The following is a 12,973-nucleotide window of genomic DNA, read 5'->3' as shown; positions in this document are numbered from 1 at the left end:
TTATAACATGAGGTCGGTGAATATATGTCATATTTTAATTGTTTTGGGTCGATTTTGGTGATTTAAACTGAAAGTATAGGAGTTACAGAGAACTCCTTTGAAGAAAACATATTTTCTTGATTTTTAGGTCCGTGACGGGTGTCATGGCGTAACGCCCTGGTTGTCATGGGTTAGGAGGGCGTGATGGTCACAGTGACGGGCGTCATTAAAGTCATCATAAGCTTCAGGCTTGCATGGTAAGCTGTCTGTCGAGGAAAGATTTATGGTTTATTTTTAGGTCCATGCCGAGCATAAGGGGGTGACAGGTTATCAGTCATGACGTCGGGACTTGCGTAGTGAGTATTGAGAATATAAAAGTGAATAATTTTATTATTTGACTTTTAAGCAACTGTTTGACCTCTGTTATGACTGAGATAATAAAAATTAATAATTTAAAATTATTTAATCGAGTAATTGTTGATTGATGAGAGGGTTGATGATATATTGAGCATGTTGAATTATGATTGTTGTGTTGTTGCATGTATGAGATAATGATCTACTTGAGGAGAATGATTGTACACTTGAGTTTCACTGAGTTATATTATGTTGTGCATATATGAATTGGTGTTGTATAGTAGCCCAGAGAGGGGCTTACGTGATTTGTCAGTGCATTATGTTAAGATCAAATATGGGTCTTAACACATTGACTTTGTTATTCATTGATGCATATGAGCATGTATCATTGAGTTGTGTCAAGAGACATACTCGCTAGTTCAGAGAGGAGACTAATTGCTTGTCTCAATCTTAAAAAGAGGGCTTGGAGCCCAGAGAGGGGGCTCATGGGTGCGAGTAGGGTGAACCCAGTTCCTGAGAGAACCAAACATTGAGTTGGTACCACATGCATGTGCATCAAGTTGCATAGTCGGGTTGAATTACATAATTGAGTTGTATGCATAATGTTGATTTGAGTATGATTGTCTAGATGTGAGTGAGAATGAGTTGTGAGTTGTTGTGACGCAGTTGTTTGTAGAATATGTATGTGTCTGTATTCTACCTTGCAATATATACCATATATTTTATTGATGTGATTTTTCACCCCTTTGTTGTTGTTGTGGCCTGTGCTCCTCTTCAGATTAAAAATAAGCAAGTAACTGAGTAGCTGCTTAAAGCGAGAGGATGACGAGAGACTATTCTTTTTTCCTTTTTGTTTTGTGTCTTTAGATTACGTTGCTCGGATATATAACACTATACGGGCGAATGATGCTATTTTTATTTATATTGTGTTAATTAGAAAGTTGAATGGTATATTCTCAACGTCTTCATACTGATGTTGATTTACAGAGACTTCTACCATATTGATTGATTTTCTAGAAAGTATTTTATGATATTTATATGATTTTTAGTAGCATGCCTAATAGATAATTCCGCTACGATGATACCCTAAGTGAAGGTGAGCATGTGATGACATGTGTTGTATGATTTATCTTGAATTTCTAAGTGTTACAGAACATGTGATGATTTTGAGAATGTGTGACATCCTATGTGAGTATGTGAAATATCTTTGAATTATTCGTTATATTACGCGCAAGGAAATAGGGTGTTACACATTTGACACTAGAGGTGCTCATGCACGGTTTAGCTTTTTGGAAAAATGTTATAAAGAACATTTAAAGGGGGCTTTGGATGCCAAATGTGATGATGTGTAGGTTGAGTATTACCGACAGTTGGCCCTCTTGGAGACCCTGGTTGCCAAGTTGCGGAATAGTATGCAGTACAGGCGGCAGAGGAGGCAAGGGATTAGACATAATCAGTAGTTAGTTTATGTTTTGATGTATTACTTTTTCTGTATTTTTAGACAAATGTTATGAACTGAATTATGTTGTGTCATTTTTTGAATTAATGTATGACTTTTTTTTTTAACTTTATTTTATCTGGATTTTACTTTGATTTTACTATAATATAAGTTGGCCGCTAAAAATTATGATGTTGGGACAATGGTGCTGCTCAAAAATGATTCAGAGGAATTTTCGGAGATGCATTTCTGAAATAAATCACCATTCTAATACTTTTTAAAGGACTTCAGAGAATATTTATGAGATGCATCTCCGAATACACTCAAATAACATACGAAGATGTATCTTCAAACGCATGAAATATAATTTTAGTTTTTCAAATGTGTGGTATGTACTTATAAAGGTGAAATGAGTAATGTCTTTAGTCTTCTATTTTCACTTCTTCGTCCACGTTAACCCATATTCTTCGTGAATGGATCAACCAGAGAGAATTCAGATCCATCATCCTCATCTAATGAGCTTAGTGACATTTTAGCCCGGAAATGTTATCATGGATTTTCTTTTTCATTAAAAAGTTCATATATTTCGTACTTTGTTTTGGATCAAATAGAAACAGTCTGATATCTTAGGCATGTAACATAATTTCATTTATATCCTCTGCCGCGGGAGATACACATCAGGAATCTAACGCAATTCCATTTATGTTCCCTGCTGCGGGAGATACACATCAGAAATCTAATGCAATTCTATTTATGTTTCCTATTTCCGGAGATATACATCAGGAATCACTTTTTTTTTTGTCAAACTTTGGTTTTTTTCGGAGTTGCATCTACAAAAATATTTTGATCAAAGCTGAGGGATAATTTTGGAGAGACAGCCTAAGAACCCTAAGAGTGAAATAAGAGTTTCTTAACATTTGTTGTTGCCACCATCAAATAGAAACATGGAATGGAATGGTCTCATCTCGCCGTCACGATTGTGTTCGGCCGTTGCCGTCTCTTATCACTGCTACAGTGTGCTCATGCCCGCCGTCTCTATCTCGTGCCGCCGCCGCCAACATTGAAGTTAATTTCTAGAAAACTATCATACATCCCAGTATGATGGGCATAACTTCTAGAGAATACTTGCATAATAGGTCCTGAGAGTGAGAAAGCATGCAGACTGAATGTGATAGTTAAAACAAAGAAATATAGCAGTTAAATAAAAAAAACTGAAGCTAACAATTGGTGGATTATAGGCATGAAGTGGATTGAAATTACACACACATAATAGACTGACATTCACACATGTGTAAGTGTTTGAATAAGTTGATAAAAATTACATATGATTATGATCTTAGTGAGCTCTTTGATTTTCATCCACAGTTAATTTTATCTGTCAGAGTGAAAACAAATGTCACCAACACCCTCTATACAATTAACTTATATGACTTTAAGCACTTAAACTGTTTATCTAAACACCCTCTAAACATGAAAGATGAAATCATATATTATTTATGCAGTATACTGTATATCATCAAAGAGAAAATGAAGTCAACCTCATAGTTCAAGATGCCACTTTCACGCAAAGGCGATTCAGCTTGTTCTATGTTACCAGAATCCGGTCTCCTCTCAACTTGTCCATTTTGGCCAGAAATCCCACTCGCCATTGCAGAACAATAATCCTTGGTTGCAAGAGATTCCGACGAATTACGAACCGTTGTATCTTCTTCTTTTATAAGCTCCCCTAAGCAAAGACAGTTCATTATCTTCTGCAATCTCTTCCTCGGATGTCTACCCCTACTCCCCATGTTTCCTCTCTTCCTCAAAAATCTCTACCCCACAGCACTGTCACATACTTTGTTCAATCTGTATACTACTTTTATTTATAATGTTTAATCTTCAAATTGATACCGGAAGTGACATTTTGTGGCTTAATTGGAATACTTTCATTAAATAGTAGGCCAAAGTTTTCATGTGATCAAAAGTATACTAGAACTTCAAAACTTATACTTCTATATATAATTCAAACTACTAAAACAACTCCTAATCAAAATAGTTGCATCATACTTGTAAAATAACAGCCACCACTTAACATACATACATAATAAAAATATTTGTATTTCTCTTTTATTTATACATTTTTTTCATCTATGCCAAATTATCAAATAAACCAGTTACTTTAAAATAGATAGACTAATATAAAGAATAATTTTCATACATTATCAGTGTAAAACTTTTTAAAATCACAACTCATCATTTATATGACTTTTAAATTATATATGATGAAATCTAAACCTTTTTTTGTTGTTGTTAAAATTGACTTACAATGTTTATACATATGAATTAAATCCTTAATGTTAGCTAGATGTGATAAAATGGAAATAGGAAATAAGACACAGATAAAAATAGAAATTGCAATTTTTATAGAAACAAAACTTTTGTTATAATAGCATGTGCTGTGAGTGCAATGCATTTCATTTTTCAGAAACAGAAATGGTTAACATCAGAGTTTCCCTATTTATAATAGGAAGTTCTTTTTACTTAAGCATATCAAATGATGAAATAAACAAGCAAATTAAAAGTGAAAGGCAACTTCTATTCCAGTATCTCATCATGCAAAATCTTAACCCCGCACAAACTAAGGCCTACCAAAAAGAAGAAAAATCTGAAAATCCAGCGGTAATCTACTATGCAACCTGTGAATCTGGAGAGAAAAAGAGAATTTGGTAAGTAAAAGAGTCTCAGTGTGAGCATAATAAACAAAGTGAATTTGTCACAACTAATCACGAACGAGAAGAATAACCCAGTAGATTGTACCTTTTTCATAGTAGGCTAAACAAGCACCAAGCACCAAAGCCAGTCATGCACGCAGAAGTAGCCATACGCCAGCTAATAAGAAATTTTAGTCAATAAAAAAATTTGTAGACCAAAATACAAACAAACAAAAAAACTACTCTAAAGTAAAACAACCTTGAAGATTTCGCCAAATCTGTAGCATGTTCGTCAATCGTTTTGCAAGAGACATAAAATGGTCCTTTGGGAGGTCGCTGAATCCAAATGGTTCCGGCATCATCTTTAGAGGCCTGATAATATAGCTTCAAAATTATTCTTGCAAAAAAAATGAGGGTTTGAAACAGCAATGGATTGAGTAAAAAATGGAATAATATATAGAATAAAAATACTATATTCATGAAGCTAATTGGATTACCTCACCAACAACATTCAATGAAGTTCCAACTGGAAGTACCCATTCAATCCTCTTGAATCCAATCGTCTGCGAATGTATGATTTCATGACAAAATAAGTAGAGCTTACTGTGCTTTAATTTTTTTTAAATGTTTGCAGGGAGAGGGGAACGGAAGAGAATGGACCTAACGATCACACCTTTTCACGCATGCGATTACCCAAGGTTTCAAGTGTTGTGTTTTCAGCGGGTAATTCAAAACCAGTGGCACCACGAGCTCCAACCACACGCACACGATCGGTCTCGTCATCCTAACACATGAAATAGAAGGAGGGGGGTTTAGTTTATAAGCCTAAATATTGAGTTTAATTAAGAAGCATAAATCCCATCATTGATTTCTAGTAACAATTCAACAAAATCTGCATTAGAAGAAAGTAGACAAACAACACACCAGAAACCATGGAACCTCTTTAGGAATGGATGATATCATCTTAGTACGTAGTGTCCATGAATCGTCATCATCATTAGATTTCATTTCTTGCTCAGTAGCAACTTTCTTATGAAGATTAAGTTCCTCTAGCTTGAAAGAAAATTGCAAAAGCGGTATGGCATTAGTTGCGAAAGGCTAAAGTGAAATAAGCAAGACATTATCAATGCTGGTCTGCTTACCCTTTCTTCTACTATAACGCCACTTAAACGACTCATCTGGCATTCAATTGGGGTTTTAGAAACAACTCTTCCAGAAACTGCAACAACCAAGGGTGATTTTTCTGCATCCAGCAATTGCCCTGAAAAGTGAAGAATCCCAAGCATGATCAGTAGCACAAATTGTAATATCAATAATGAACGTGTATTTAACAAATTAAACAGTTTCATGAAAGAGAAACATACTGAGGTCCCTTAACTGCTTGACCCGAGGAGCCGATTTAAGAAATTCTGCATCCCTGCAAAAATAAAAAATAATGATTATTATTAAAAACAAAAAAAAAAAAGTTAAATGGAATGACAGTAAGTAAGGAGATAGAGGTGATACCTCTCAAGTTCTATGGCTTTCATGGATAAAGCAAGAGCAGTCAAGCAAGAGATGCCACCCACGAAAAATGCCATATCAAAATCAAAATCACCTTCACAACATCAATGGTTGAAATTAGATAGAACAAATCAACTACACCGTTGCTGGTTACACAAAAACGGTGAAGTAAGAAGATACCTGAGAGTGAGGAGGGAAAATCGGATAGGAAAGTGAAGTTTTAGCCGGGGTTTTGAGTTGTGAAAAAAAGACTTTTTAAAAGGGATTTTAATTGTCATGCAAGAAATCTACTACAAACAGGGAAGAAGAGATCTTTTCTTTCTTTAATTGTTATACAAAGAAAGCTATTTATTAAACCTAAAACTACTAGTAACCTATAAAACCATTTGTTATATTAAAATTTATTCTTTTGAAGTGGATTTCTTATATTAAAATTGTAAAAATCATTTAAAATAAAATTATTTTGAATAATGTTTTATAACAATTACTTTGATATAAAAGCAAGAAACCCTATGTTAATAAATGATTTTCTTATCGATACTCAAGTCATTTGTTATTTTGATTTGAAAATTTTTTTGTTTTAGTTTTTTAAAAATGATTTTGTAGTACGACATTTTTGTATAAAATTAATTTAAATAGATTTCATATGAAATTATTTTAAATTTTTTGTATAAGCAATACACATATAAGTAGAGGAGTAGTAGTAAAAGTGTGAAGAATGTAAAAAATTTATAGTCGTTAGTTAAAAATTAATATTAAGATTTGAACTCCAAATGTGAATTTCTAGTAATTATTACCATTTCTCCAAATGTGAATTTTAAATTAACATTTCTCATTTGAATTTTTAAATTTTTCTTTTGACATTTCTAATATATTATTCATCTTAAGATTTGATTTACCCGTGCGGACGCACGGGTCTTCTACTAGTTTAAAGAAAAAAATAATAATCTCAATAGTTTTCCATAGAAGAAAGAAGGTTCTTCCATATTGCTATAAGAAATCTGAACTCTCACCCAAAGACAAAACAAACGTATCATCAAAAAAATTAGAGTCATTAATTTTAAGATATGTAGACAACTTTTTTTTGTTTTGCCGACATAAATTAATCGCTGATACACCAAAACAGCATTTTCAAGGAGCTGAGATCTGTTGCAGTGATAATCTATGCAAAGATATCTAACCTTTATGAGAAAATGGAAATATTTTACTAAATAAGTCCGTTCATTTTATTGTAAAATTCTACCTTACACTTTACAATTTATCTCACCGCTACTTGGATGATTGAAACTATCTAATAACTGATAAACATGACCATATTGAAGATCAAGTCAAACGTCAAAGGTTAAGTGAAGGTTCATTTGTTTTGAAACCAAGATTACTCTCTGCTTGGTTATCACTTCAGCAGCCATCGAGTTGAACATACAACAAATCAGATACAACAGTTAATGGTCATTGCGTTAACCGATTACGCGTGGACCAGTAGCATTTACAACTCTTCGAACTATGTGTGTGATCATATAATACTCAAGCAAGCCTTAGCACTGCCACTACTAGCAATGCTGCAGCTCTAAAGTAAACCTCTTTTAGGCTCTTATCCACCTTTTGAATCATATCTTCATCTTTCAATCCCTTCTTTCCAGTATTCTTGCTTATGTTAACAATTGTATTCCTCAGTTTATTTACTCCCCAAGAAAGCCAAACCAGCCCAAAACCCAACCCCGTGTTGAAGACCTTAGATGCACAAAAGGGGACCCTTCCGCAAGCTAGCTTGCAGATCACAGATAGCACAACAGCAAGACCAGCACCAGCAATGCCGGCAGAAAATTGGGTGAGGAGTTCAGGAAGCTCTGGGCCTGATTTCTTCAGTGAAAGAATTGCTGTTTCACGACGATGACTATTATCAGTCAGCAAAAACAGAAGGCTTTCACATGCATGAACGTAGTTCTTCTTGAACAGATCCCTCTCCCTGGTTACTTTCTTGTTCTTTTTTCGTGACGGCTTGACTTTGACTTTCTCAGGACTGCCAGACAAGAGAAAAACATTAAATTTTAATGTATTTCTTAAAAAATTACGGTGATTGCTACATGCCAGCAGATGCAAATATTTGCATCATATGAAGGAAACGAAATGCATAAACTTAAAGCAGGGCATAAAATTAAACCACTTTTAAATGCTCCATTTGTTTTACAGAGAATAGAGCGATTGTGAACAGTTTTTTTGGATTAAAACAACTTCCTATAACAGTATTTTGAGCATATCAAATTCAGGAGAAGGCCAATTGTCATGGAAAGCATATTTTGCCTACCTTTTTATAGGAACAGTCAGTGCAGAGTGAATATCCAATGTAGAGGAATGACTTCTGGCCTCTACTTCATTTATATTCAGCCTGTCCACGTAGATTTTTTCAGAAAGGGTCAGTTGCTTGATAGATAACAAAAATAGAATATTGAGTATGGGGAATCAAAAAGTATGTGCATCATCTATAACTGAAGCATGTATGTGTGAAACTTTAAAGGCTTATCGAAATATCAGTTGAGGCAAGGAATCACTAGAGTTACTATACAAGAACATTGGCAAACTGTCAATTTTAACTACTTTAAACTTACAGTTGTTAAACCACACATATATGCATTTGGATTTTTGTATTTACAGCAGCATAGATAAAAATATTCAATATATTAGCGTGAAAAAGAAGTTTGTTGTCTCAATGACCAAATTTTAAACCTTCAGGAGGACTCAAATTAACACAGCACTCTCGGTAATATAGAAGCAGCACGAGCAAAGTAATTTTTCAAAGTGACCAAAATAAGTACTACTTTTTTATTTGATCATGCAGCAAATATTAATTACTCTGGATATATCCTAGAAAAAACACATTTGAAAACACATCGTTATCAAAATATTTAAAATTGATGTTGAAATTATAATTAAATCTGGTGTTGATCAAGAGGTCCCTGATTATTTTTTCTACTATGAAAAAGTAATTCAAAGTAGTCAAAACAGAAAGAGTTTCATGTGATCAAATTGAAGCATAAATAATGGATCCACATGTACATACCTACTGAAGTGTGGAACAAGCATAAACTGTTTTTCACCGCTTTTTGATAAGTATGACTCAGTAACTAAAGCAAGAAAATCATTCATCTCAATTTCTGTACCCATAAATGTGACTTGGCCATCTGGATGAGCAGTAATTTTTGAACTTAGAGTTGAATCTTGAAAAATATCAAGCAAAGGCTTCGAGATATAGAATGTCCTATTTGGGTAGATGAGAGGATGCAATGAAATTTGAGGTATATCAATGACTGAAAGTTGCAGACTCATCAAGTCAGACAACAAAGCTTTACGAACACTGCCTATATCTGCTTCAGCAGCCTCCGATGTGATACAATGCAAAGTTTTATCATGCTCAGTGCATCGATCAACGGCGCCAAAACTGAAAAGTACTGTGCTCGGACAAGTTGCTGCAGCCAAAGGATAAGTGAAATTACTTAAGAGTAAGACACAACATTAAATCAATAGGAGTTACCAACATGAATCATCTCAGACTCGATAATAAACATACATATACAGGCTCGTTAATCAAATATCTACCATATGCATCCTAGTTACTCACAATATTTTAGCAAATAACAACACACATATCTAAGAGAAAAAACCAACCTTAGGTATCACGATTGTTACCTTTTTGTAACTGGCAACATTTCACAATTAAAATAACAAGTAAAAGAAAAATACTAAGTAAATGAACAAGAGACATACACAAGCTTTCTATATAATGGGAAAAGTTGAAAGTAAAAAATAATGAAGAAATTATTTTAATAAGGTGGGCATCCAATGATCCATAGGGATGGGTTCCGATCTTTCTAAGTAGTAGCCTTTCTAGGTGATCATCACTTCTTGAGTAGCTTTCTAATAGAGAGCATAAAAAAAAAATCCTCGCAGACAATCTTCGACATGGCCTTGATTGATATAGTGATATTCTTAGAGTAATTTGAATTACTGCCATATTGCTCAACAAAACTAGACAGTTCACTGCGATCAACCATGTTACAAGTAGTAGTCTTCAAGTCTCAACTCTCACAAGTCCTGAAAATTCTTTGTTCTGTTGCACCACTGCATGAATTTAAGGTGGGAGGACACTGTTGAGCTTTGAGCCAAGAAACCATTGCTCGAATACTAAATTCACACATAAGAGAACGGAGACTACAACTAAAGGAACTGTTCTGAACTGCTCACAAGGTCCATACATCAAGGTCCAATAACAAGCACGTAGAGGAGGTGCGAGGGACAGGTGCAACCTCACTCAAGCACGGGATGCTTAATTCCGACTTTCTGTCAGCTCTAAAGCGCCTTCCATATATAAAGCTCTACATGTGCCGAGATCCTGGTATTCTACGCCCTCTTACATTCTAACCACATTCTAACCACTTCTCGTTCTCTCGCTGACTTAGCTATTGGAGTGTTAACCTTCCAGACCTACCCCGTTCCGCCGCCGCATCTGAGCCCCATTTCACTTCCTCATCAACTATTTTTGGTTACCATTCAAGTATACTATTGATACATAGAAATAAAGACAAAAATAGATAAAAATAAATATCACATTGTAAAAGGAGTTAACCATCAAAATAACTGAACCAAATACACAATTCAACTAACTATCAGCACACCTTTAACATCAACAACCATTGGCTTCAAAGCTGACAACTCCAAATTGACAAACTGATTAGAACCGAACCACTCTTTCGATGTCATTCTCGATTCCTCATATGAACTCAACCTAAGATGAGGACTCTGATATCTCACAATTTCTGGTTTTGCTACATGATAAGGCACAAATTGTTGACAACCCTATCATAAACAAAACAAAAAAAAAAATTAAATCAAACCAAATAAACAAACAAAAACCACTTCAGTATAATTAAAATCACAAACAACAATTTCACCTTCATAACAAATTCTTGTTGGAAACCAAGCTCTGAAGGAAATCCATAAGAAGCCGTCAAACAGAATTTCTGCAACATTTTATCTTCTGAGGGGAACTAGGTTTTTGTAAACCAAAATTCCCCTCCTATTGTGACTCTATCAAAACACGATTTTTTTTTCAGTAACTGAAATTTGGGTGGTGCCGGAGATATTGGAAATATTTTTTTAAAAAAACTGGTTTTGTTTTTTGTAAGATCCGTTTTTTGTTGCGCAAACTTCCGAAATGGTAGGTGTCAACAACTCGTGCTGATGTGAAAATCCAGGTTGGATTTCACTAAATGACAAGAATGAGGGTCGTGGCTGGCGTTACCTTTGAATTGTTAGGTCCTCACTTCGCCCTTATTTATAAACAAATATTTTTTTTTAAATTCATTGAATAATGAATGTACTTCGTCTTTTATGTAGACTAAATATATTTATTATTCAATGAATTTAAAAAGAGTATTTTTATTTATAAATCAGGCCAGAATAGTAGTTTGTTTAACTTATCTTTCCTAATTCATCTCAATCGTTCGTGTTTTTTCTTATTTTCAGTATTTAGATATTTAGATTAATTAATATAAAATATACATTTTCGAGTTACGTATTCAAAAATTTCGAACATACTCAAAAGTTTGCACTATAATATTTTGTAAGTGAGTGATCTTTATTTTGTCACAAATTAATATAGAAATGAATCTCCATATAAAAATGTATCTCAGTATATAAACTATGAAAGTAAATATTTGTGGGAAATGAAGTCATTTTTCAACATTTCTTACAATTTTTTACTACATTATGCTTAATCCTAGAGTTTTCTCAATCTCCCACTTCAATTAATTCAATCTAAGAGCTTCCACTTCTCACACTTATAAATTTTTTTATTTCCTTCTATTTTTTTTATTTGTGATGCATGCATTACTTAAATAGGTTGTTTAATATACATTAGATTATAGTTACACTCATAATATGAAGTTTATTGAGACATGTATTGCCATTTTTTATGTTTAGAGCATATGGAATGTTGGATTTATGTGTTTTATGACATGTTTTAGGGAAGTGCACTTCCATATTTTGCAGGCATGAATTTGATTTTTCTAAGCATTTTTTTTTATTTTGAACGCATCTCCTTAGTTTGATTGATTTTGCATGTCTATCATTTGAGTTTGAGTTCTTTGATTATAATAGGATTTTTTTAGTTTAATTATAGATAAAATAACTGACAACCAATATAGATTGAGACATGATATAAATGTCCTTGCATGTATCTGTTTGCATAAAGAGAGCTAGACCCTCGCGACCACCAGTTAGTCTCACTTCATTTGATGCAGAAGCATCCACTTTTGGAGTTTATGTATCTTTGACTTCGTTTTTTCGGAGGCATGTGTCACATGTTGCTGCTCCTTGTTGTTGATGTTGTTGTTCTTGATGTCGTTTTTGAGGATTTCAGAGGCGGCTCTTGTGACACCTTATTACTTCCTTTGTATGCAAACCATGTTGCTAAGCACCTGTGGAATGAAAAGGTAAAATGAATTTGTATTTATATTTTAAATATATGTGTTGTAATATTTGAACTTTCTGGCAATGATGTATATTTTTACAATACCGCGAGACTTTAAAATGCATCAACCATGTTGTCTAAAGAGCAATATTTTCGTGATGTCATGCAAATATCTAGGTTGCAAAATTTATGCATGAATGGTTATAATGCTACTAACCATGGTATGTTGTCTACATTTGTAGAGAGATGGCACTCAGAGGCATCATTTTTTCATCTTCCAATTAGTGAGATGTCCATCACACTTGATGATGTGTCATCCCTGCTACATCTTTCTATTAGAGGAAGACTGTTAAACCACTCCAAAATATTTAGGCATGATGAACTAGACATAATGGTGCAATACTATGGAGCTAACCCAGGTGATGCTCAAAATGAGATGGGTGACATCATAGGGAGTCATGCTAGATTTGCATTTCAAAAGGTGTTCCATTCTAGAACCAGAAATGACAAGTTAAATGGCGGTGATGACGAATTGTGACT

General features: G+C 34.0%; 2 protein-coding genes across 2 annotated transcripts; both read right to left on the bottom strand.

Moving 5' to 3' along the window:
- Positions 1-1,680: 1,680 nt before the first annotated feature.
- LOC131614629 (E3 ubiquitin-protein ligase SP1-like) lies at positions 1,681-6,278 on the bottom strand. Its single transcript, XM_058886191.1, has 10 exons — positions 6,148-6,278; positions 5,971-6,061; positions 5,829-5,881; positions 5,607-5,725; positions 5,389-5,517; positions 5,138-5,248; positions 4,962-5,027; positions 4,724-4,836; positions 4,571-4,642; positions 1,681-4,457 (listed from the first exon to the last, which is right to left on the bottom strand). Exons 2-9 carry the CDS (start codon positions 6,042-6,044, stop codon positions 4,576-4,578), a joined length of 732 nt encoding a protein of 243 aa, XP_058742174.1. The 5' UTR covers positions 6,045-6,061; positions 6,148-6,278; the 3' UTR covers positions 1,681-4,457; positions 4,571-4,575.
- Positions 6,279-6,983: 705 nt separating this feature from the next.
- Positions 6,984-11,258, bottom strand: LOC131643878 (uncharacterized). The gene is made up of 5 exons (XM_058914224.1): positions 10,914-11,258; positions 10,638-10,818; positions 9,026-9,431; positions 8,273-8,353; positions 6,984-7,987 (listed from the first exon to the last, which is right to left on the bottom strand). Exons 1-5 carry the CDS (start codon positions 10,989-10,991, stop codon positions 7,492-7,494), a joined length of 1,242 nt encoding a protein of 413 aa, XP_058770207.1. The 5' UTR covers positions 10,992-11,258; the 3' UTR covers positions 6,984-7,491.
- Positions 11,259-12,973: the final 1,715 nt, after the last annotated feature.

The sequence above is a fragment of the Vicia villosa genome, linkage group LG1 (genome assembly GCF_029867415.1).
Source record: "Vicia villosa cultivar HV-30 ecotype Madison, WI linkage group LG1, Vvil1.0, whole genome shotgun sequence".
NCBI lineage: Eukaryota > Viridiplantae > Streptophyta > Magnoliopsida > Fabales > Fabaceae > Vicia > Vicia villosa.
The sequence above is the reverse complement of the archived record's forward strand: the minus strand, read 5'-3'. Positions and strand labels throughout refer to the sequence as shown.

Excerpts from the sequence above, each read along its gene's own strand:
- LOC131643878 (XM_058914224.1), bottom strand. The coding sequence starts at position 10,991 with ATGTTGCAGAAATTCTGTTTGACGGCTTCTTATGGATTTCCTTCAGAG. Across the intron at positions 10,819-10,913 it reads AACAAGAATTTGTTATGAAG|GGTTGTCAACAATTTGTGCC; the intron begins GTGAAATTGTTG and ends TGTTTATGATAG. Across the intron at positions 9,432-10,637 it reads AATGGTTGTTGATGTTAAAG|CAACTTGTCCGAGCACAGTA; the intron begins GTGTGCTGATAG and ends CTTTGGCTGCAG.
- LOC131614629 (XM_058886191.1), bottom strand. The coding sequence starts at position 6,044 with ATGGCATTTTTCGTGGGTGGCATCTCTTGCTTGACTGCTCTTGCTTTA. Across the intron at positions 5,028-5,137 it reads GTAATCGCATGCGTGAAAAG|ACGATTGGATTCAAGAGGAT; the intron begins GTGTGATCGTTA and ends ATACATTCGCAG. Across the intron at positions 4,837-4,961 it reads CATTGAATGTTGTTGGTGAG|GCCTCTAAAGATGATGCCGG; the intron begins GTAATCCAATTA and ends CTATATTATCAG.